The sequence below is a fragment of the Mesoplodon densirostris genome, chromosome 6, assembly GCF_025265405.1.
Source record: "Mesoplodon densirostris isolate mMesDen1 chromosome 6, mMesDen1 primary haplotype, whole genome shotgun sequence".
NCBI lineage: Eukaryota > Metazoa > Chordata > Mammalia > Artiodactyla > Ziphiidae > Mesoplodon > Mesoplodon densirostris.
The window spans coordinates 8,405,646-8,431,260 of NC_082666.1; the positions used below are offsets into that span (position 1 = coordinate 8,405,646).

Below are 25,615 nucleotides of genomic sequence, written 5' to 3' on the forward strand. Positions count from 1 at the left end.
TGGAGAGTAACTGTTTCTTGGTTATATGATTTCACAATAACAATAACCCCCCCAAAAAAATCTTAAGACTCTTTAACAGGCTCCTATACCTTATTATTTTTTGTGAGACACAAAGAGAAAGAAGCAGGAGGTTCGAAGATCTAAAAATTCAGCTTTTCTCAAGTCTGTAGGCAGAAACGCAGCTGGTTCCAATCACAGTGAACTGAAACAGCAACAGGGGCCAAAGGTGCAGAAAGAAAACTTATTTATAATAAATTTTCAAAGCAATGGCTTTTCTTTATAAAAGAAACACAGTTTGTGACAAAACAAAACTGTAATGAAAAAATAACTTTTCCATCTAAGTATATAAAATATAAGAGAAGGTTGCAGTAACTAAGAAGGAACATTTTTGATTTATTCAAAGTTTCAGTCTAAAACCTCAATGAAATCTACCACCTTTAATTACAAGGGTACTGATGGTTCCTGAACAGAAAGAAACAAAGGTTAAGATGGCACTGGACATTGGAGAGTGACCCAAACTGGCCGAGGGTGCAGAAGGTTTGGTCCAACAGACCACGGACAGGCTAAAAGCCACATTTTGTTGAGAACTGATGTCGGAACTGCTTAAAGAGTATAAACCTCCATAAGAAAATTAAAGATGGCAAACTCGACTGGGACTCTGTTTACTTCAAGTCAATAATGTCTTCGTCCGAGGAAGCTGTGAGCTGAAAGGGGCTGCTGCCCCAGACAGGGCTGCCTTCTCGCTCAGCCACAGGGTCCGGGTCGGAGCTTTTCGACTGGTAACGCCCCTCGGGATTGGCTTCGGAAGTGGAAGGACTTTCCAAGGAGCTCGACGTGATCCTAGAGGAGAAAAGGCACTGGGAACGGATCCTGGGGCACCGCTGAGCTGGCTGCTCTGTTTCCTGTTCCCCTAAACTCGGGAGCCCTTCTCCCCCGCCCCTGCCATTATGGGGGAGAGGTGGGGAAGTGCAGGAGTGACCTCCCACCCCAGCAGAGCTGGTGTTCTGCAGGCAGACAGCCCCGATCTCATGGGTGGTTACGGGTTTTAAAGGCCAGCGGTGACACACAGGTGTTTGTGAGGAAAATCGGGATAATGTCACTCTGTCTAAAACCCTCCCCTGGCTCCCCACGGCCTGAAGACAAGGCTGAAACGCCGGGCCACAGGCCCTGGCCCTGCTGACCCCTCCAGCCTCCTCCCAGCCCACCCCCGCCCTCTCTATTTTCTCCTGCATTCAGGATGCTCACTCTCTTGATACCTGCAAAACCAATTTGACCAAATTCAGGGAGTTCATTCATTCAACAAGTACTCATGGAGCCTGTAAAAGCCCTGGCCCAGCCTCTGGCCGCTCTTGACCTTGCATCCTTGTCTGTGCTCAAGCTGACCCACTCTCTTCTCTTTCTCTCTCTCTCTCTCTCTCTCTCTTCAGGGCCTTTACCCCTGCTATTCCTGCTGTCAGCGGGGCTGTTCCCCCAGCTCCTTCTCATTCAAAGCTCAGCTCAATGCCACTTCCTCCAAGAAGCCTTCCTTGACTCCCAGCCCCCACCTCAAGTAGACCTTCTATCTGCCCCACCCCCATCACTACCTTCTTATAGATTTCCTTGCAGTGCTTGTCACTAATGGAAATGATAGCATTTGCTTATTTGTTCACAGGTTTATTTATTTATTTATTTATTTATTTATTTTGCGGTACGCGGGCCTCTCACTGTTGTGGCCTCTCCTGTTGCGGAGCACAGGCTCTGGATGCGCAGGCTCAGCGGCCATGGCTGACAGGCCCAGCCGCTCCGCGGCATGTGGGATCTTCCCGGACCGGGGCACGAACCTGTGTCCCCTACATCGGCAGGCGGACTCTCAACCACTGCGCCACCAGGGAAGCCCCATGTTCACAGGTTTATTATCTGTTTCTCCACACTAGAATGTAAAATCCATGAGGGCAGGGGCCTGGTCACACAGTAGGGGCTCAATGAAAGTGCATTGGATTAAAGCGTGAGTGAGTACTGCCTCTCTCTGGGCCAGGCTAATGCTTGCTTGATTTATGAGACTGGGCTCAGCCTTTCCTGATGTTTGGGACGCCCCCCCGCCCCAGGTGTGGTGTGATGGCATCCGTCATTCTTCTGTACCACCTGCCACCCTGGAATGCTGTAATTCCTAGAATGTCTTTGTTGGCCTTTCCCACCAGCCTGTGAACCCCTGAAGTTCATCTCCATATCCCCAGCTCAGTGCCAGGTGCTCCAAGAATGTGTGTTGAATGACTTAATGGAGCCTGGACATGTGCCCCCTTGCCCTCCACACAGGAGCAGGCAAGATGTTATTGAGGGACACAGAGAACCTCAGGGGACAAATCAGTGGGATTCAACAAATATTCATGGACATGTGATACTGAACGGCCATCCAGAAAGGCTGTACCTGTTTCTACGCCCACCGCAAGTACTGGAGAGCACCTGTCACTCTTACTGAACATTCCTGTTTTACAAAATCCCTGTCAATCTGGTGAGCAAAAAAAGTCTCAGTGTACTTTAATGTGCATTTGTTGGATTGCTAGTGAGGTCACCCATTTGTCTGGGCCCCTCCCTGGCAGGCAGTGTTCTATGGAGATCCTCAGGGGGGAGCTGGCTGCTAACCCTCTTCTGTTGCTGGCCGAAGGGGCTGGCACATGGCGTCATCAGTCAGCAGAAAGGGCCCTGTGGCTGTCCTGTGACTTCAGGGGCCACCACCCTGAGAAGGGGCTGCTGGGGGCTGCGTCCCTCTTTACCTTTCGCTGCTAGTTGACCTCACTGTTCCTGGTTTAGGGCCTCCTTGGTTTTTTTCCACCCGCTTCCGGGCTTTTGACTTGGGCTTTGGTGCTCCTTCTGCCCTGGGTCCACCTTCATCGGAGAGGCCTGGATTGCAGGGGAGAATCACAGGTCAGAGAGTCATTACCACAGGGCTGCCACAGAGACAGAAAATGCCCTTTTCCTCTTGGTTGGGTATTGGTGCATTATTGGGATCGAGGCAGGAGGAATGACGATAAAGTCTGTATTTTTAAATAATTGGTTTTCTTGTTGTCTTGTTGGTAGAAGGTCTTTTTTTCTTCTGATTAGAATGAATATATGTATTGGGAAAAAAAGAGTCAGAGGAGTTTAATGAAGGAGAGAAAATCTACAGTCCTACCACTGGAAACTGTAATTCTCCAACTCAGAGATTCAATTTCTGAAAAGCACAGTGGTTTATACAACAGTTGGCAGATCAAGCTTTCTAAGGGTATAGTGGGTTAAAAATAGCAATGCATATGTTTTAAAAGTGCCGTGGAAGCCACCAACTTCTAAAACCAACTGACTTTGCCAATGTCAAGGCCTGCCCTGTCAGGTGGTCCGAATCCCCTTCTCCAGTTCGTCAGGAAACATTACTGCAGGACAGGCATGTGCCAAGGCCAGCTGTCCTTGCAGTTTTATGCCGTGCAGATGCCAATTCAAGTTTTCAAACCAGTTCTTACTGGTTTGACATAACATTTCCATTTTTCCTCATTTTGTTTTCACAATTCTGAACAAAAATCTTTATAACAGTCTAGCATTTTCACAATCATCATGGTGCTTTTTGCTTCTCTGGTCTGGTCTCCCACCTGTAAATTGAGAGAGGAGGGCACAGCAAAGATCTTACATCTCTACCATCCCCATAGAACTGCCCCACAGTCCAGGGACTTTGAGACGGATAACTGAACTGTACCACAGACATGCAAGAAAACAAACAAAGCATATGGAAAAAAAAAACCCAAGTAAATTAAAATTTTGGATATATGAATGTAAAATGTTATCTGAGGACTGCAGGATATAAACCCTTCTGGACACTTTCCTAGGAAATTAGACATATATAGATACTTATGTTTTAAAAAGTCATATCAGACTAAACCTACTGTTTTACAAACTGCCCTTTCCCCCCGAACATGGTTTGGGCACTTTCCACATCAATAAATACAGATTGACACATCATTGTCTTTGGGTAAATGATGTATAGTATTCCTCAGTGTAGGTGCACTATAATTTCCGGTGTAGGTGCACTATAATTTCTTTATAAATCCCTTATGAAAGGGCTCATTGTTTTTGAGGACAGTTAATATCCACAGATAAAACCAGCGGGTATCTTTTTTTTTTTTTTTTTTTTTTGCGGTACGCGGGCTTCTCACTGTTGTGGCCTCTCCCGTTGCGGAGCACAGGCTCTGGACGCGCAGGCTCAGTGGCCATGGCTCATGGGCCCAGCCGCTCCGCGGCATGTAGGATCTTCCCAGACCGGGGCACGAACCGGTGTCCCCTGCATCGGCAGGCGGACGCTTAAACACTGCACCACCAGGGAAGCCCCAGCGGGTATCTTTACAAACAGTGCAAACACAAGAATCGAGAGCCATTACCCAGCAGCTCCCTGCGGGTCCTGCTTGCTATCTCTTTGATCTCCATGCGGGAAAGGGACAAGGAGTGAGTGACAGGAATGGCCGCGATGCCGATGCCGATGGAGGTGGGCGGGGTGATGACCTTGGAGACTAAGGGTGATTTCAGAGGCCGCTCGATGCTTCTGCCCACCAGGTTTCTGAGTGGAATCTTGTATAGATTTTTGGACTGAATCTCACCTGAAATAAGAGTTCGAAAAGAACATCAGAACTTTAAGAAGAGCTCATGTTATTCACAAGAGGATAATTCCTGGTTCCTCAACATAGTTAGCATGAAGGAAGAGTTTATGTTGCAGGCTGACCTCCCAAGTCTCATTAGGGGCAATAAAGTGAGGGCGCCCGACGGCTCTGTTTTCTAAGGGCATCGTGTTCATGGGTAAATGGGGAAAAACGCACCCACTCCTGGTTACGTGTGCACAGGAGGAAGGAGTCGACAAGAAAAGCACAGCTGTCCTGCTCGGGAGCTCCAAGCTCTCATGACAACGAGCCATAGTGACGACTTATGTGGTGAGAAGTTAGGAAAAGCACGAGGCAGTAAGCACAACAAAGGCCTGCGGGCGGGGTTCAAGGGCGAAGCCAGGCAGAGTGAAAGCTGGGTGCTGAGTAATGTGTGGGTTTTATGACTATGTCCTTTAAGCTATAAAAACCTACTATACTGTTAACATCCCTGAAGGAAAGATAACTTGCTGGGGCAAGTTGGAATCTCTCTAGCCCTCAACTCCCTTCTCCCCATTGCAACAACTGTTTTCATAATGGGATTTTTTTTGGGGGGGCATTATCACAAGGTTTCTTAAGAATGCAACCACAATGCAAGTTTTTTTATGGCTTCAAATACTGAGTTCCTTCGGCAGTAGTCACATGTCAGTATTTGACAATGAACTAGAGAAATCAGAACGGATCAAAACTATCTATCATGAGACAGTAAAAATTGGACTTCACCTTCCCCCAGGGAAGAAGGAAGCACTGGAGTGTCTCTGCCCGGGGGTGTCTGAGGAGAATTGTGGGCACTGGCCCCCTTGGAGCTGCCTCCGGATGAGACCTCGTTCACAGATGCGGTTGCTGTGAAGTATATATCCGACTAGAGAGAAAGAGAAGGCGTTACTGAGCCACCTGCTGTAACAGGCCCTGCACCCACCGGCCCTTCTGTCATCACTGCAGGGCCTCCAACTGCCCCCCACCTTGGGGCCTGTGGTGCAGGAACGAGCCGGGGAAGTGGCTTCCAGCTCTGCACTCAGACGTTTCCTGAGCGTTCACCTCACCCACTTATCTGTTTGCCGATGCACAATAGAAAAGAGTCAATTTCCCACACACCTGCTGCAAACACAGACACAACACACTTCCCCCGACACGGATCTCGGGCACCTGGAGGTTAGAACTGGAGAGGGTTTGGGATTCAGTCAGACCATGTCACAGGTGGGGAAATGGGTTCTCGTGATTCAGCAAATACTCAAGCACACCCTCGATGCACTGGCTTTGGGGTAACGGCGGTGGTATGTGGACTCAGGGACACTGAGTTTCAGGGATTTTGCAAGCTGGCTGCTAAACACAGCCATTATTAAACTTAAATTATATTAAAAAACAAAGGAACTAAATATCAAAATTCAACCATTCCTAATTATTTTACTACCTTGAGTATTCTCCAAGCTCTTGAGGTAATTTACATGAACACTGTCTTGGGCGGGTGGGGCAATGCTGTGTGATAGCGGCTCCTAACGCTGTGTTCTATCGTGTCACGTGGGAAGCTTGAGATCAGTCATGGTGGAACTGTTTACACCATGGAAATCGGCAAATGCTACAAATCAGAGCTTGATATGTTGTTTTGTTGATTGTCTGGACTTATAGTGATGAAGAAAATGTTAATAATGAAGATTAAAATTAAAAGTGTGTTGAATCTAATGCTAAAATTGAGAGAAGTTTTGGTTTAATGATTTGTACGAGGGTGAAAAATAGTTTAATAGATCACATAACAGATTTTTAAAATAAATGTATTTATTTATTTTTGGCTGTGTTGGGTCTTCGTTGCTGTGCGCAGGCTTTTCTCTAGTTGCAGTGAGCGGGGGCTACTCTTCGTTGTGGTGTGCAGGCTTCTCATTGCGGTGGCTTCTCTTGTTGCGGAGCAGGACTCTAGGCACACGAGCTCAGTAGTTGTGGCACGTGGGCTCAGTAGTTGTGGCTCGCGGGCTCTAGAGTGCAGGCTCAATAGCTGTGGCACACAGGCTTAATTGCTCTGTGGCATGTGGGATCTTCCCGGGCCAGGGCTCGAACCCATGTCCCCTGCATTGGCAGGCAGATTCTTAACCACTGCGCCACCAGGGAAGCCCCACATATCAGATTTAATGACAACAAACTTGGAAAAAGAAGAACGGATGGAGATATAATTCCAACCATAAAATTGTAGTTGAACTGCAGCATTAGTTTGGCTACGGAGAAAGGAATTCAGCCAAAATTAACAAAAGCATTTTGTGAGAGCCCGTTGGCTAAATGGACTTTAAGATAAAAGCATTGTATATTTTATTATTTGTAAGTTGTAAGCTATTTACATTTTATAATCAGTAAAATTTGTAATCAACTGATGTCCATATATGTGTGTGATTACGTACACACACCCATTTTCCAGAGGGCTGTTGGTGGTTACACACTTACCAGCACCCCACTGGCGCTACGTTAGTGGATAAGATGCTCAGTCTCTGCCCTCACAGAACTGTCAGTGCAGTGGGGAAAGTACGCAGTCACCCACCACCAAATGTGATGCAGGTCAGGATGGAAAAGTGCCCCAGGCGTGCAGCAGGGCACCAGCCTGGCCTGGCAGAGCCAGGGAGAGGGTGTGGGGCTGACTTGGGGGAGGGGACTAGCACAAGACCTGCTGGATTATGCGCCAGGAGTAGAAGACAGCTTGGAAGATCGTCGTTCCTGCATCCTTCGGTTTTGCTCACATTCTGTTACCAGACATGAATTAGCCTGTCAGCCATAGTTTGTGGGACACAAATTCAAATTGAGGACAGACAGCGGCAAAGGAAGAAAGGAACATTGCAAGCTCTTACTTTTCTAGACTTGGCCTCTTCTTCAGGGCAGTAGTGACCCAGGCTTTGATGGGGGATTTCTCTTTTCAGCTGGGCGCTCCCCAACTGCCACCAGCACCGACGACTCTTAACACTAAGGAGGGGCGTTTTGAAGCCCAAGGGGACTCGCACAGGAAAACCCAACCCATGAGCCTGTTTTCAGCTTTCTCATCTCAACACTCACGAGGTGTTGGCATTGTCAGCCTCACCGTGAACATGTCTGCACCCGCCTGAAACCTCATCGTGCTGGGGGTGCCCAAAGCCCCTCAGACAGAAATAAAACCCCAGTTCTACTCACCCTGGAGGCCACGAGCTGCAGCTGAGGCACGACGGCCGTGTGGACCAGGTTCCCGTTCACCACCAGGCGGATCTCCATGGAGTCGGTGGTGAAGGCCAGCAGGTAGGGGAATGCACAGACTGCAAGGCAATGGGGCGTCCGCTCCCAGCCTGTGCCTGCGGCTGTGGAGCTGCCAGGACCCTCTCACATCCCCCTTACTTCTCCGGCAACTCCCATCTCTCCCCTTCCTCTGGCTGCTTCTCTTCTTCCTTCACGGGTGCATGTCCCCCAATTCCAGGAAAGCCTGCCTTAGCCGCCAAGCTCCTGCCCAGTGACCTGTGCACTGTCCCAGCTTCTCCCTGTGCCCTCCTCCTGCTGCAGTCCTGTACCCGATCTTCCGGAGGCACACCGCCCACCCAGGTCCTGGAGACCTTCCCCCTGTGGTCCAGACTGCAGGTTGACATGGCCTTCGCACGTGCCTTCCACCCGGGAACCTAGCCTTTACTCCTTCTTCATTCCCTGTCTCTGGGTCACCCTCCCCTACACTCCTCCTGTCGGTGTGTCTGGGCAGGGACTGCCCCTCACAGGGTCCCTCGGGTTCAGTGGGTTTGCTGAGTTATTTGTTACACGTCGGCCCCTCTTGAGACCTTTTTGATGACTTCCAGGTGCCATAGGTGCCCCAGTGGCCCTGTGAGCCCACCTTTGTCTTTTTTTTTCGTTTTTTGTTTTTTGTTTTGCTGTACGCAGGCCTCTCACTGTTGTGGCCTCTCCCGTTGCGGAGCACAGGCTCCGGACGCGCAGGCTCAGCGGCCATGGCTCACGGGCCCAGCATCTCCGCGGCATGTGGGATCTTCCCGGACCGGGGCACGAACCCGTGTCCCCTGCATCGGCAGGCGGACTCTCAACCACTGCGCCACCAGGGAAGCCCACCTTTGTTTTTCTTACCGGCCACTTCGCACTCTTTCCTTCACGCTGGCCCACTCCCTCTGCCCTCTCTCCTTGGCGACATATCCGTTCTCTTGGCTTCACCTTGACTCTTCCTACCACACCCACGCCTCTAGCCTTGACCTCTCAAGTGGGGCCCCGGTGCAGTGCCGTGGCTCAGACCTGAGAGCCGTTTCCAACCCTTCCCTCCCTTTTTTACCCTAACTAATCTGCATCAGAGCCGACCCCATCCTCCGAGTGTCTGGATCCATTCCTCTGCTCTCCTCTCAAAACTCCATCATGTTTACCTATCAACAAAGCCTTCTACTTTGAGGAAAACAGTGCTAAGATTCTTGGCTCTGATCTGACTCTCCCCAGGCAGATGCCCAGCTGTGGATCTTGAATCACAGAAACGAAGCACCACCACTCACGTCCTGAGTTTTCAGTGGCAGGCAAAGTACCTGAGTTTCTGTAATTCTAGACTTTCAAGCTTCAAAATGTATAAAAAGGACGCCAAATGCACTGTGCTCCTCCCCCAGGTCTGTCAGAGTTTCAAGGCTGGAGATCTTGTTCAAGATCTACTGAAACTGATATTTAATTGCTCTCAAATGCTCACATGCTCAGGCACTGAGAAGACCTGGGAGGAACAGTGGAAGACAACAGTCCCAAAGGGGAACAAAATGAAAAACAATTCAAGAAGAAGAAGGCTTTCAGTGCTCATTATACTCACAGAATTCATAGCAATTTAGCAGTAAGCCGGTGAGTTTGCTTACATAGGATGGAACAGTTCAGATATGTCTATTGAGCGGGAAAGAACATTTGATAAAGGGTTTCCTTACCAATTGCACAGGGAGCCTGGTTCCAACAGAACTGGAAATCTGACGCAGAGGGTTGAACCAAAAAAGAGCCACCATTAAACGGGCAAACCTTTTTATAGATGCAACTGTCTGCAACGAAACAACAGCGACTCATTTTTGTTAGAGACAACACTCAGGTAACCGTAATTAGATAAATGAGAAACAGGCCACAAGAACAGCATCCTATCTGCTCGTTCTTTGTGCAAGCCGGGACGAATATTGCCATGACGCCAGATTCTCAGGCGCAGGAGGCAGTCTGAGCCAGAGTAATATTTCTGCTACAAGTCATCATAGCTGCCATTTTTGGAGAATTTACTCTCAGCCAGGCACCGAGCTTTAAAACATTCTTCCGTTTAATCTGTACAAACTTATGAAGTAGATCCTATTATTACACTCATTTTACAGATGAGAAAATTGAGGCAAAGAGCAGTGAAGGGCTTCCCTGGTGGCGCAGTGGTTGAGAGTCCGCCTGCCGATGCAGGGGACACGGGTTCGTGCCCCGATCCCGGAAGATCCCACATGCCGCGGAGCGGCTGGGCCCGCGAGCCATGGCCGCGGAGCCTGTGTGTCCGGAGCCTGTGCTCCGCAACGGGAGAGGCCACAGCAGTGAGAGGCCCGCGTACAGCAAAAAAAAAAAAAAAAAAAAAAAAGAGCAGTGAAGTAGCTTGTCCACAGCCTCTCAAGTTCTACTTGGGAGAGAACCAGGTTGGCTTGATTGCAGGGAAGAAGGGGCACCTGAAGGCAGCCCCTGGATGGAGGAAGGCCTCCTACAAGGGGATCACACTCTGAGCCTCACTCAGCAGGACATGTGTGATAGGAGCTGTACACCACTCCCCCAACATTTTATTATGAACATTTGAAGCCATATGCCTGTATCACCTTGGTGAATCTAAGCCAGCATTAGATTAAGGCCAGGTTAATTCAGTTACCTAGTTCCTAGCTTGCTCCGAGCTCTAAACACAAGTCCAGGTGGTTCAGACCCTCTTCGAGTGAGAAAGGTCACGTAGAAACAAAGGCCCCTTTTATTCCAGAAGCCCATCACACGTTTTAGCCATACAATCTTATTTTTAAATTATTATTATTATTTTTTAATTTTTTAATTTTTTGCGGTACGCGGGCCTCTCACTGTTGCGGCCTCTCCCGTTGAGGAGCACAGGCTCTGGACGCGCAGGCTCAGCGGCCACGGCTCACAGGCCCAGCCGCTCCGCGGCATGTGGGATCTTCCCGGACCGGGGCACGAACCCGTGTCCCGTGCATCGGCAGGCGGACTCTCAACCACTGCGCCACCAGGGAAGCCCTTTAAATTATTTTTAAAAACAGCCTTACTGAGATGTAATTTATATACCATAAAATTCATCCATTTTAAGCATTCAAGTCAATGAACTGTTGTATGTTTATAGAGGTGTACAACATCACAATCTGATTTTGTAACATTTTCATCACCCTACTAAGAAACGTCACGCCCATGAAGCAGTCTCTTGCCATTCCCAGTGTGAGAATCGACAGCTGTGGCCCCTCTGTGAGAGGGCAGAGGTCATGGAGCCAGAGCTGCTGCTGCTGCCCGCTGCGATGTGGGGCTAGGCTGGGGATGACCACCGCTGGCCCACCTGAAGCTTCGGGTCTCCTGTGATGTGACCACTGTGCCTTGTCATGCAGTTAACTTATACTGTCTCATCACTGTTTTTCTAACAGAGTGAGTTATTGGGACAGAAAGACTCACCAGAGCCAGTTCTGTTTTTGCTACAGTGGACTCACTAGGGGAGAAAAAGCATCCTCATTCTCAGCTAAAGACCTCGCTCCCTGAGAAAATGAGCACTCAGGAAGGACACCCGGATGTCCCAGCAGCGGCTCCCACAGCTGCTGTGTCCTGCCCACGACTCTGGATGCCGTGGGGTGCAGCTCACCCCCTCTCCACTCTGGCCCGTGGCTTTCGCCCCCTCAGGGACTTCTCTCCTCTGTCCTGCACCGCAGTTTCCCCTTCTCCATTGGATCTTTCCCGACAGCCTTACACATGCTGTTTATTCCACCTTTTAGAAAACAAAATCCTTGGCCTCTCTTCCTCCTCTAGCTGTTACACCCTTCCTTATTCTTTTCCCCTTGAAGCAAAATTCTTTGAAAGACTTGTCTGGACTCCCTGGCTCTGCTTCCTCTTTCCCAATCTCTCCTGACCTGTGCAATCAGGCTTTTGTCCCCACGTCTTCCCCAGAGACACCTGCTCTTGTCAAGTTTCCTAGTGGCCTTGTGAACCCAAGCGCCATCTCAGACCCGATCTGCCAGAGGCAAACGGCACAGCGGGTCACTACTCCCTTCAACACTGCCTCTCAGGGCCTCACCCCACTTTCTCCTGTCTCTCCAGCCACTCCTCAGTCTACTTTGCTGGTTCCTCCTGTCTCTCCCCGCTTCCCGGTGGGTGATCTCTTTAGTCTCAGGACCCTAAAGGTCACTTGCCTGCTAATGACCCCCAGGGAGCCCTCTCCGGAGCCCGCACTTGAACCAGGTGATCGCTCACTGTCTGCACTGGGATATTAGAGGTGCTGATGGGTCATAACTGAACCCTTGATCTTTCTCCCCAAACTCGCTCTTCTAAAAGCCTCCCTCATCTCAGTAAATGGCATTCTCTGTTCTCCCAGCTGCTCACGTCCCCAGACTGCAGTCCTCCTTTTCTCTTCCCCTCACAGCCACACTTTATTCACTGGCACGTTATCTTGGTTCTCACGTGCAAAGCACATCTAGGACCTGACCACCGCTCAGCGCCTCCCCTGCGGCGGTCCTGGTCCAGGCCCCTGGCGTGCTCGTCAGATGAGCGCAGTCCCCGCCCTTCCCGCTTCCACACCATGGCGGGGTGGAGGCGCTTTCCTCTTACAGACCCTGTCGCCCCTCTGCTCAAAAGCCTCCAGTTGCTCACCAGGGTGCAACGCAAAGACCCTTCACCTACCAGGCCCTGCTGGAGTCTGGTCCTCTTTGCCGATGTCATTTTTATCCACTCGCACCCTCGCTCACTCTGTTGTGAGTCATCTTGGGGTCATCACAGGTCATCTTGGGGTCACCTTGACCGTACGGGAATGTTCCTCCTCAAGGTCTTTACACCTGCCCTCGTCTCTGCCTGAAACACTCACCCTGATACCTTCATGTTCAACACTCAGTCCTGATACCTGGACTCCGTTTGGGTCTTCGGTCCTCGCCCCTCTCCCAGCAAGGCCTGCCTTCCTCACCCCCTGTAACTGGTGACCGGTGACCTGCACATCCCACTCCTGCCCAGTCCGGCCCCTCTTCCGGCCCCTCTTCCCCCTTCATTTCCCCTCAGCACTCAGCACCATTTAACAAACTGCATGTGTTTCTTATTTATCTTGTTAACGGTCTACCTGCTCTCTTTAAAATGTAAACTCCACCTGATGGCTGGACTTGTGCTTATATTCACTGCTGAAACCCCTAGATATCGGAAGTGCTGGGTAAAGATTTGCTGAGTGAATGAACGACTCAGGAAGGACACACAGCCTTGTGTTTCTAAAGGCCCAGGTCCCTTACACACATCCCCTCTCCTCTTCCCTGTCCCACCTCAACTCCCACTAGGGGAGAGCAACCTGCTGGGGGCTTTGAGGGGATGGGCTGGGCTGGAGGAGACCCTGGCCCCTGAGCACAGAGCCTCCTGGACGGGTCGGGTGGCTGTGTTGTGCCTGGGAGGCCAGACCCGGCCTCCGCCTGCCTCAGAGGGGGTCACGCGGGCCTGGAGGAGGCGACCAGACTGCAGTCCATAGGCGCCCCCCACCCGTCCCCCCACGCTTTCCAATGGATAAGCCCCAGGGAAGCAGAGGGCGCTCCCTTCCAATAACGGGTTCTGGTGGTCTCTGCATCTGAGGGGAGGAGCCTCCAAATTAGACTGAACTGATTCAGAAAAGGAAGTGAAGCTGTTTCTCGAACCCCAGAGCTGTGCAGCCTGTTCACACCCATGAACTGGTGCCCATGCCTGCTGTTCCCTGAAGCGTGAGCTCACTGTGTCCCTGGCAGGGCCTTTCACTGTTGTGTCTCGAGAGCCCGACACGGGCCTGGCACAGAGAGGGCCGTCCCTTGTGGTTAAAAAGAGCCGCCTGAATGGGGGCTGGTGCGGGGGCAGGATTCTAAGAAAGTCACTGCCTGGGAAGCAGCTCAGAATCTATGACTTCCCTCCTTTGACTTTCCCCACCCAGCTGGTGGGGAACAGTGTATAGGTTCTAATTTTAAAACAAATTTCTCTGAAGAAAAGTCCCTTTCTGCATGTAGAAAAGTTTTTAACTTATCTGAGATATAAATTTCTCTGTAGAAAACTCTGGGTTTCTGGAAGTTATATTTTAGAAAGGAGCAGACATATGATAAAAATTAGCTTCAAATCTGAGAAGGGTTTAGATAGATCTGTGGATAAAATATCCTAAAAGAGCGATTTACTGGTGAAGTTCTTTCCTTGTGACCTTCTCCTGATTCCCCATAAATCTCGAATTTTGAAAGAGGATGTTTATCAAACAAATTTCTCTACTGAAAATTACCATACTTACTAATCAAAGACTAATTAATCAAAATATCTGCCCCATGTGATATAACCAGCATCACCACTCTAAATCAATACAATTCTAGGCTGAAAAAAATATATTTTATTGTTTTAGTTAGACTGGGCAGGCTTATCCAGGAAAATATCTTACTACCTTTGCCTTAAAAAGATCCTTTTTACTGTAGTATCACATTAGCTTTTGAAATGCTGAAAATCCTTAAAGACCCTATTTGATATCTTTGGTCTGCCTGAAACCCACCTGCCACCTGACCCAAACTAACCCAGCTAAGGGCGGGTACGCCAGGTTGAGGCTGATTTCATTAACACCCGAGAAATAACAAAAAGGGAAAGAGTAACTGTGATTAAAATTTGGGGCACTGGAGTCAAGAGGGCCCCAGATGTGAACCTGGGCTCTGCCATTTGTAGCTGCACAATCTTGAGAAAGTCCGTTCACCGCTCCAGGCCTCAGAAGCCTTATCTCCCTCCAGATAACAGATAGTAACAGAAAAAGTCAACGGAACGGTGACTGAGGTGGGTGAAGCACAGCGCGTGGCACACAGTAAGGGCTCCCTAGATGGAAGCCACTGCTATCACTCCCACGTCCTGGAGACACCCCCAGGCGGCCCCTGCACTGTCTTACCAGGAGGTCTGGCGTATTGGGAGATCCAGGCAGGAAGGCAATTTTTAGATATGCCCTGGAGTGGAATTAAGGACCCAGGAACGATACATCAGGTAAATCTAAAGCTAAGTCCCTTTAAATTGTCCAGAAAAAAAAAAAAAGTTGATTTTAGCAAATAGAGATCAAAACACATCCTTTACTTACAGTTGTAACACAGGAGCAGACCGGCTTCCCCGTCTTCGTACACATCAATAGCTGCAACGAAATTAACCTGCAATGAGAATGGGCAATGGTAGTGGGCAGGCTGGACACTGACACTAGGAAAAGACTTTCTCAAGTTACGGCTTTCTGTAAACTCAGGCACTGGGGGGTGTTCCCACCTCACCAGCACCCACAATGCCACAACTGCAGTCCACGGGAACTTTCTCACCCTCTTTCCCCATGCTTTGAGAAGCTCTGTAGGCGGACGTCTCCACTCTCTATTGATAGGCCTCTTATTTATACAGTGGGCTCAGTCCACAAAGCTTTTCACATGGGTTATTTGTTTCACTCTCACATCAACCCCTAAAGTATGTGGCATTGCTCCCATTTTACAGATGAGGAAAGTGAGGCTCAGAGAGGTGCAGTCGCTCTAGTGCCTCAGGTAGAAGGGTGCTCCAGCCAAGATCTGAACCGGGTCCCCAGTTCTTTTCCAAGCTTAACACCCCTGCACTTTGGCCACTTCCTCCTGCTTCAAACACAATCTCTGAATCTCAGGATCACCATGTCTGCACTTCTCTCTCCTTCACTTCCAGGGAGGCGGCATGATACGATGCAGAGAGTGTCAGAAGCCCTAGCTCTGTGGCCTGGGCGAGCTCTTCTTATCCGGCCTCCGTTTCTGATTTTGAGAAGACCGTTCTCAACCTGATAGTGTCCTGGCCCCTCTTGAGCTTCAAAACTCTGACCCTGTAAAACTCTCCTGCTTCTTTCATTGCCTCACTTGTCTTCTCAGCCCTTGTAGTCTGTCCTCCTGCACCACCAGGGACACTGCCCTCTCTGAGCACCATGAAGGTTTCCTTCTCCCCAGCCTGGAGGCCTTTGGCCATGGCTCATCTCTCCAAACAGAGATCCACAGCCTCTGACATGGGACGTCTCCTCCCTCCCGCCTTCTCTCCCACTTCAGATTATTCTTCCATTTCTTGGCTCTTCTCTCATTTAGAAAAATCCCCACCTTTATAGCTTCAGATTTTACTCTGCTCAAAATCTCTAGATCTACAACCTCAGGCACACATTCTCCTCAGAGCTCCAGCCCATATTTCTAAGTCTTTTCTCTCAAACGCAACAGGTTCCATACCCAGGAACGCAGGAGGCAGTGTAGGGGAACAGATGGGAGCACAACGCTGGTCAGACAACCCCGAGCTGCAATCCTGCCTGTACCACTCGCTGCCTCTGTGGCTTGTCGCAAATGGCTTAACTTCTGGCCCCAGGTCTTCACCTGTGAACCGCTATAACGGTAATCCTGACTCTGCTGGATCATCATGAGAATTCCATGAAACAAGGCACACGTTTTTGCACAGGGCCTGATACATAATCAGCACTCCATGGAGGCTACTATCTTTAAGTCGCACATGACTAGTTGCCTTCTAAGCCTCCTCCTTGCTGTTAGCAGAGCTAGCCCCAAAGCGTTGGGGGCTCCCCTTCTCACCCAAGTCCAGCAGCATCCTCTTCTGTGTCTCACCCCCTGCTGTGCCCCAGGCTAGACCTGACCTCTCCAGCAGGGGCACGTGTCCTCCCTCTGGCCCAGCTCTCTCCAGCCCCTTCCAGTCTCCGAGCTGCCCAGCACTGCACTGGGGCCCCTCCGCACCCCAGGCCCTCCTCCTCACTGCTCTCTCCCAAATGCAGCCTTCTCCTCTAAACGGTCTCACGACTGTGCTGAAGCCCCGCTGGCCACCCTCAGCCAGGGCCTCTGCCTTGTGTCTGGCAAGTCGCCGCAATGGAACCCCGGCCCATCTCCCACCCAGTATTACCTGGCATTGTACTAGGTGCCATCAAGCACGCAGAAATGAAAGGGCAGTGTCTCACCCCTTAAGAAAAAGTCAGAAAAGCATACAGGCACGTAAAGCATGGTATAATGGGGCCAATGCCAGAACCAAGAGTTGTGGGGCTCTGTGGGGGTGGGAGACAGCGAGGCCCAGAGGTCAAGGGTGCTGATTCTGGGATCAGAGAGACCTGGGGGTCAAATCCCAAATACTTCCTCTGCTGCTGTAGGTCATAGCCCTTGTTTTTTTTTTTTTTTTTTTTTTTTTTTTTTGGTGGTACGCGGGCTTCTCACTGCTGTGGCCTCTCCCGTTGCGGAGCACAGGCTCCGGATGCGCAGGCTCAGCGGCCATGGCGCACGGACCCAGCCGCTCCGCGGCATGTGGGATCTTCCCAAACCGGGGCACGAACCCGTGTCCCCTGCATCGGCAGGCGGACTCTCAACCACTGCGCCACCAGGGAAGCCCGACCTCGTTTTTAATTATCTGCATGATGTGCACTGCTGCCCGATGTTCGCTTGCTTGCTTGTTTGTTTGCTGGCACTCTACGCCCCACTGGATCTCAGCTCCATGAAGCAGAGGCCTTGCCGACCCGCTCACGTGACATCCTCAGCACCGGGATCAGGGCCTGTCGAGTGGCAGGAGCAGAGTACGTACTTCCCGAACGCACGACTGGGTCAGTGAAATCCCAGCTCTGCCACTTGAGAGGAGTGGGTACCTAGGTCAGTGGTTTAACCTCTCGGAACCTCAGTGTCTTCATTTGTAAAATGGGAGATACTAGAACATCCTGTCCTGTAGGGGCTGAGGATTCCGTGAGCTCATGCAGGGCCTGGTACTTGGTAAATGCTCTATCATGTCAGCTGGTGGCACTATTTAGCTATGGAATCAGCACCAGTGGGGTATATCACGGGAGGGAACGGCGCTTGAGCCCCCTCGGCCCTGGAGGGAACACCCCCTCCCCAGCACTTTGACTTAAGAGTCACTTCCTCCTCAGGTGTCCCCGTACTTGTCAGTTAGATGACACTTATCTCAGCTAGAGGCTTCGAGCCCTAGAGGCTGTCTGCTCTGCCAGGCTGTGCACTTCCTGAGGGGAGTGGCCAAGTGCTGCCAGCTTTGCAGCCTGGACCTGCTGTCCCCATCACGCTCTGTGACGAGGCTGTGGATGCCACAGGCTGGGTTTAAGGGCATGACCGTGGGAGCAGGCAGCCTGGGTTCACGTCCTGCCCCTGCTACTTACTAGCTGTGTGGTTTGGGGTTAATGTGGCTCCTCCTTTCTGAGCCTCAGTTTCCTTTTCTGCAGAAATGGGGGAAGTGAACAGCACATTCCTGTCAAGACTACAAGGCCGAAATTCAGGGACAGAGACCACAGCATGGACTCAACCACTCCTTCCTCAGGTCCCCCATTGCATTTCGTCAGACTTTGTTAACACTTAGCTCAGTGAGGCCGGGTTCATGTGTGCATGTTCCATATACATACAGATGTTGATACAGATGTCGGCTCCCAGGACAGGGGGGCGGGGCATGGGCGCTGGCAGGAGTCATTCCTGCAGCAGTTTCTTGACCAGGCGAGGACCTGAGAATTAACTAGGGAGCTTTTAAAAGATACGTATTCTGGGTTCTCGCTCCTAGACATCTAGATATAGTAGGTCTAGGGTAGGACATAGGCGCTGGCTTTTTATTTTTTCCTTGATTAAAAATAGTTCATTTTATTGGCATTTAAAAATAATAAAAGTCATACGTGGTGGTTGTGAAACTTCAAAACACAGACTTGTAACAAGTGAAAGAGGTCACCACTGTGAGGTCAGTGTCCAGCCTCCCCACGTGATTCCGGGGTGAGCTGTCAATGGAGCCCGGCTGGGGTCTGGGCAGACAGTCGGGTTGGGCCCAGCAAAGCCAGAGACCCAGATCCTGTTACCAGGTCTGCAGTTCCCTCCAGAGGAGTCCTCTGTTTTGGGAAGGAGGCCAGTGCTGGCTGTTGGAGCTGGGGCAGTAGGTCACAGTCGGCCTGTTGGTAAAACGAACTTGACATTGACTTTCAGAAGGCTGCTCTGGTGCTTCTTAAACAGCTCCTCTCTCAAGCTAGGATTGTCTTAGACCCTAAGGTGGGTTTGAAGCCTACAGTGGGAATCAAGGGGTCTTGGATGAGAAGAGAGGAGGAACGGGGGCAGGAAACCAGGCTGGCCCGGATGGCCGCACACGGAGCAGGCAGGCAGTGAGGGCAACTTGAGGCACTAAATCTCCAGGACTCAAGGAGGGTCAGCCTCTCTCCTGCTTCACTGCACTCAGGGCTTGTCCTGCAGGAACGTCTTGGTGGGAAGTAACCCTGTTCCTGCAGGCCACTTCTGACCAGCTATTAGAAAGCATGCTCATTACTCTCCTCATTTCTCTAGGGCCTTTCTTCCCAACTGGAAACTCCTCACAAAGACAAGCCACTGTCTCAGTACCTCTGCCTGCTCAGCAAACACAGCAGCTGCTGATTTACTAGGACAGGGGTCCCCAACCCCCTGTCCGAGGCCTGTTAGGAGCCGGGCAGCACCGCAGGAGGTGAGCGGAGGGTGAGCATGTGAAGCTTCATCTGCCGCTCCCCACTGCTTGCATTGCTGCCTGAACAATCCCTTCCCCCAGCCCCCGTCCGTGGAAAAATTGTCTTCCAGGAAACTGGTCCCTGGCGCCAAAAAGGTTGGGACCACTGTCCTAGGAGGGCCTATGCACACTGACCCACTTGGATCCAGGGGACATGCCTAACAACAAAAATATGTTTTTAAACATTTTCTCTTAGAGAAAAGTTTTGTATCTTTAAAAAGCATATCGAAGAAAGGACAGAAAAATTTAGGACTGTTTCTCACAGTTTTCAGAAAAACAAACACAGAAGTCATCAAAGAAAACTTTAACTCATTTTTTCCTGGGCCTTCATGAATCTTAAGAGACTAGTTGCCAGGGAAGGATTGATTCAACAAAGACCTGCTAGGCCAGCCTTTTTCTGTCTCTTTTGTCTGGTTGTACAGAGTTTTGAAAAGCAAGAAAGGGCAAGAACTTTCAAAGGCCAGATTGGACCCTTCCTCCTCAGAAGTCAGCGGCTGGAAGAGATTATAGGTTCCTGGCTGCTGGGATGGACGGGAGTCCTGGCTTTAACTCAGGGCGAGTTTCAGGATAGATTCCTTCTCCTAGGTCTATATTAGCATCACCTGGGGGAGACTCAAGACCAACTGATTCCCATAGCATACACCCGGGAATTCTCGTTTAACTGATCTGGGTGTATCAGAGCACTGATCTGTTTAAAGCTTTCTAGGCAATTATAGCCAGAGTTGAGAAGCAGTGTGTACCAGTGGTTCCCAAACTTTCCCACATCACCTGGGGATCATCTGAAAATTCTAAAGCCCATGCCACACCCAAGGCCGATGAAATCTCTGTGGGTGGGACACGGGCATCGGTAGCATTTGAAGCTCCTCAATGACTCCAATTGCAGACTAGTTTGGGTGCCACCAGTACATATACGTGAACCGACAGACTAAGCTATAATTGACAACAGCTGAAGATAAGGAGACCTAACTATCTAGATGCTGCTTTTTCTGACTTTTCTATTTTTTAAAACCTTGCTTTGATTAGGTGTTAAGTCTTCTTCATACAGTAATTAGCAATTTTAGTGCATATTTAGGTAGGGCTTGTCCAAATATAAATTATATTTTTAAATTTCTTAAAAAGCATAATTAAATCCCTCAGTCTCTTTGACACATCTGAACAGGACTGGGGGAAGCCTGTGGGTTTGGAAACTCTCATCAGGAACAATATTCTCCCTGGAGACAACGTCCTTGTTCTGCTGTGTCCTTGAACCTAAGCCAGAGTGCTGGCCCTGCACCATGCAGACCTCAAGTGGCTCAAGTGTTATCAGGCCTTGACCTGCTTCACGGCGATAAGTGGGCTGAAGAGCTCTGTGACCTGCTTGTCTGTGTGGAGCAGCTCAGTGACAGGCACTCCCGGGTGCTGATGCTCGGAACCCATGAGGTCCTCTTTCATGCTTCAGTGCAGTTTTGGGTGGGCCCTGGGTTTTGTCCAAATCCAGGACATGGTTGTTCTCTGTGCAGCTCAGGCCAGGAGGTAAGGACCCCCAGTGCTGATCTGCTTTTTCTCTCTCTCCTAATGGTGTTTCATCCCTTCTTCTTTTCCTAACAGCCTCTAAGGGGATGGAGACATGGGCTGTACCCTCCCCTGCCACCCAGGCCCCACGCTGTGGGTCTGCAGGGCCTCTGAGAGCAAACTTACTCTCCAAAGGCCCTTCCAGTATGAATTACCAAACAAATGTTCTCATTTACTCAGTTATTTACATTTAGCTTTTTGACTCTTCATTCCTCTTTTACTGGGAAGGATGGAATGGCAGGGAGAGGCCTGGAAAAGCTGAACAGGGCAATGGGCAGTTATATTATACTGAACCATTTGGACCTACAAAGATGGCAGCTTTAGGTGGTGCAGCCTAAATAGTACATCGCGTGATACTGATATGATAAATAATACACAGTTTTAAAGAAATCCTCATCACGGCATGACAAAGTTAGAAGACACAACTCCTAGCCTTCTAGGTTCCCACTTGCCCCCATATCTGTCAACTGACCCTGTTGGCCTCCACATGGTGCAGCCTGAAGGCCTCCCCGGTGCTCTCGTTCACCACGTCGAATTGGTGCCGGTAAGCCACGCAGATGAGGTTGTCACTCTCTTCCGATGGCCCATCTACCAAGGTCATCACCGAGGGAGAGTCGGACAGACAGATCTCCTGTGTGGTGGACAATGATGGAGGAGAAAGGGGTGAGGACAGAGCAGCCACCTTCGTATCAACCCCCCACTGCCTGCCCCCGTGCAGAAGAGTCCCCCCACCAGGCCCCTGCAGAGCCCTGTGCTTGCAGGGGAGGCAGGGGTGGGAAAGGACGGGAAGGACGGTGCCAGACTTCTCCTACAGCCTGTCCTCGAGGCTCAGCCCTCTGTCCACTGCAGAGGGGAGAGGCCAGGAAACAATTTTACAAAAGCAATTCAACAGTGAGGCCTGTGTCAGCCCTCAGACTGCCTGGTCCCATCCTGTCATTTAATAATAATAATAATAACAACAGCTAATGTTAACAGCTCCAGGCACATTCTCACTGAATCCTCATAACAACCTAATGGAGTAGGTAAGCCTGTTATTCTGTTTTACAGGTGAGGAGACTGAGGCTCAAAGGTCACATGACTTGCCTACGGTCACATAGTTTCTATGTGGCAGAGCCAAGATTTGAACTCAAGAAACCTGACTTCAGAGCTTATACTCCATATAAATGCACATGCTCGGCATAAATACTCATTAAGACGGCTAAGCACTGTATGAGAAGACTAACACCTATTTAAACCAAGACTGTAACTTGCTTTAACTGTTTTGCTGTTCTTTCCCCTGGAATTGCATATTAGCAGAAACTGAAACGCACAATTCAGGCAGCTTTAACTCTAGGCAAAAATAACTTCTCAGCTCACTTATGGGCCTACTCCGCCTTAGTGGTCAATGGTTGACATATTTGACACCTTAATGTACCATAGTTTTTATTTTTTATTTTTAATATGTTTTACTTATTTGGCTGCTCCGGGTCTTAGTTGTGGCATGCAGGATCTTCATTGGGGCATGCGGGATCTTTAGTTGTGGCATGTGGCATCTAGTTCGCTGACTGGGAATCGAACCCAGGCCCTCTCCATTGGGAGCACAGAGTCTTAACCACTGGACCACCAGGGAAGTCCCTGTACCATAGCTTTTAAAAAAGCTAGAATGGGGGCTTCCCTGGTGGCGCAGTGGTTGAGAGTCCGCCTGCCGATGCAGGGGACACGGGTTCGTGCCCTGGTCCGGGAAGATCCCCCATGCCGTGGAGCGGCTGGGCCTGTGAGCCATGGCCGCTGAGCCTGCGCGTCCGGAGCCTGTGCTTCGCAATGGGAGAGGCCACAACAGTGAGAGGCCTGCGTACCACAAAAAAAAAAAAAAAAAAAAAAGCTAGAACGGTAAGATCGGGAAGGGCCCTGATGCTCCAGGAGGCTTCTCTCACAGGCTCCACGCTCAGCCCAGCAGCAAATCCTACTGACTCAGGCAAAGGGGCAGCTTTGTCCACCACACCTTTCCACTTGCCCAGAACCAAAGCTGACCTCGTCTCCTGCCAGGGCCCTGCATCAGCCTCTTAGCTGGACTCCTTATTCCACTCTTGGCCCCCTACTCTCTCCTCTGTCCAGTAGCCAGCATGGCCTTTTTAAAACCTGCCACTTCTCTGCTTCAGACCTTCCCATGGCTCCCCCTTTTGCTCAGTGTCAAAGCCAACGTCCTTGCAATGGCCTTCAGGGCCCAAGAGAACCTGGTCCCCATACACTGACCCCCTGTCTGTCCCCTCGGCTGTAGCCGCCCAGTCTCTTGGCTGTGCCTTGAGCCGGGCCACTGGGCCCTTGCGGGCCGCTCCCCTTCTGCCTGGAGACCCTTTCCCCAGAGACCCTCATCACTCGGTCCCGTCTTTCCTCTGGATCTCCCCTCAAAGGTAATCTTTCCTGAGAGGGCTTCTGAGATACCCTTCTAAAAGAGATCCTCTGTTTCCTTACCCTACTTTACTGTTATCTTCAGGACTCACAGACTTATTGGCCTATGTCTGTTGTCCTGCAACTAGAAAGCAATCTCCACAAGAAAAGACACTTTTTTCTTGTTGTTCATTACTGTATCCCCAGGACCTAGAACAGCATCCTTTTTTTCTTCCTTCCAGTTTTATTGAGATATAATTGACATACAGCATTGTATAAATTTAAGGTGTACAATGATTTGACTTTACATACATCATAAAATGATCACCACAGTAGTTTAGTGAATATTCATCACCTCATATAAATACAAAATAAAAGAAAAAGAAAACAATTTTTTTCCTTGTGATGAGAACTCTTAACTTCCATATATAACATACAGCAGTGTTATTATATTTCTCGTGTTGTACATTACCCCCCTTGTACTTATTTGTCTTATAGTGGGAAGTTTTTACCTTCTGACCACCTTCCTCCACTTCCCCCTCCCCCCACCCCCTGCCTCTGGTAACCATGAATCTGGTCTCTTTTTCCATGAGTTTGTTTTTGAAGTATAATTGACTTTAAAACTGTGTTAGTTTCTGGTGCCCAACATAATGATTCTAAATTTCTATACATTTCAAAATGATCTCCACTAGGGCAGCATCTTTGGGTGCTCACTGGTATGAATGAGCTGGATGGAGTCAGAAAAGCCCTGTTCACCTTAGTCTTCTGGGGAAACCAGGGCAACAGGCGAGGGCTTCCCCAGTCAGTTCCTGAACGCCAGTGGATGGCAGACTCTGGGTGGAAGGAGGGAGTCCGCCTCGTGACACCCTGGCCAGGAGCCAAGCGATCTGATGAGAAAACCTACCCTGATGTACTGGAATTCTTCAACAGGTGACTCGGACAGGGGAGAGAGCAGTGACACGCCGGTCACCCCGCTTGGCTTGCTATGTTTCCTCGTGACCAGAAGCAGTTTATTCCGAATGGCAACCACAATCCTCAGCTCTCTGCTATGGTGCGTGTTAATGGCATACACGTGGCAGCCTGGGAAGAGAAATCGATGATGCTGAACACACAATGAGAGGTGGGAAGCCTCCAAGCTTTGACAATTTGGTGATATCTAAGAACCCTGGAAATTAAGCATAACCCAGTGAAATGACTAAGAAACATTCCCGCCACTAGGCAAAGTGGGGACTTGAAATAAAAATTAGGTTGAATTACAGGACAATTAAGGAAGTCATGTTCCCTCTCTGTTAGAGTTTGTGGACTTAGCTTCACACCCATTACATGATATGAACTAAAGTGAAGGGTGATCAGAGTTCTGGGAACCAAAGTCTAAAAGTCTCTTTTCACAGGTTTGCTCATAGAACTTAACTCATTCCCAAACTTGTCAAACAAGACCTAGAATTTCCTTGAGTCCTCAACCTGCTTTTCTATTGCTAAAGCTCTCTTAGGGAAGCAGTGACGCTACCTTTGTGATGTTTCCAAGTGAAAACAAATAAAATCAAACTCCCACTCATTTTTCTTTTCAGTAAAATCTGGGCAGTCTGAGAAAAAGATTAATTGGACAGAAACCACCAAAATATGAGGAATCGAGTCACCTTTGGTTTTCTCCAGCTTGTTTTCTCTGCAGTCGTATTTGCCCTTCACGGCTTGCTTGCCCTCAATGCCCCTCTGCACAGCGCTGAGCCTGAAGACAAAGAGGCGGGCATCTTTCCCTGGTGAGATAAAGCAGACAGAGGAGATGGATGGAAAAGTAAGACAACCTGGAAGAACTGAAAGGGTGGATTGTATAGGAAAATGACTGCTTGAGGAATCAGAATTTGAGGTGTTCCAGAATTCAGGAGAAACCCGGCATCGCCTTTATGTAATGATACAATCAAGGATGCCCCTCCCTTCTCTCCTGCACCATCCCCTCCTCAGAGGACATATGGGCCACCAAGGCCCCTGAGCCCTGGGCACCAGGAGAAGAAACAGCTGGCACCACTGATGCAGCCAGAGCCCCACGACCCTTGTGTCGGCTGCAGGCTACCCTCTTCCCTTCCTCCCAGAAAATGTCACCTGGAGAGGAGTACCACCTTTGTCTGCTCTGAAAATCAGAAGGTCCAGCGCCTCCAGCACATGCATTTGCTTCACGGGCAGAGTTTTGTCAAACACTGGCACTGATGGAAGGTCATCTGGAAGAGGAAACCTGGTTACCCGATGCTGCAACCCAGCCCACACTTTCTAGAACCTACAAAACGTGCCTGTGGGTAGTTTTGGACCCCGGTTCTCCCTAGGTGAGGAAGGAGGACAGTTTCTAGAGCTTTCATAAGGGCTACCCAGAAAGTTCAAGCACTAGTCTCCTCTTAGCTCAGGAAGAAGGACTGGCATTTCTTTCCCAAAGGCATTCA

At 49.9% G+C, this 25,615-nt stretch overlaps 1 protein-coding gene across 1 annotated transcript in view; it reads right to left on the bottom strand.

Moving 5' to 3' along the window:
- Positions 1–662: 662 nt before the first annotated feature.
- Positions 663–25,615, bottom strand: part of GARNL3 (GTPase activating Rap/RanGAP domain like 3) — a 130,894-nt gene continuing 105,941 nt past the window's right edge. The window contains exons 19-29 of the mRNA XM_060101175.1: positions 25,301–25,399; positions 24,824–24,940; positions 24,091–24,266; positions 21,292–21,450; positions 14,875–14,941; positions 9,515–9,622; positions 7,773–7,891; positions 5,355–5,493; positions 4,380–4,595; positions 2,751–2,877; positions 663–840 (exon numbers count right to left, since the gene is read on the bottom strand). Coding sequence (XP_059957158.1) covers positions 663–840; positions 2,751–2,877; positions 4,380–4,595; positions 5,355–5,493; positions 7,773–7,891; positions 9,515–9,622; positions 14,875–14,941; positions 21,292–21,450; positions 24,091–24,266; positions 24,824–24,940; positions 25,301–25,399 — 1,505 coding nt within the window. The remainder of the gene's footprint in view (positions 841–2,750; positions 2,878–4,379; positions 4,596–5,354; positions 5,494–7,772; positions 7,892–9,514; positions 9,623–14,874; positions 14,942–21,291; positions 21,451–24,090; positions 24,267–24,823; positions 24,941–25,300; positions 25,400–25,615) is intronic.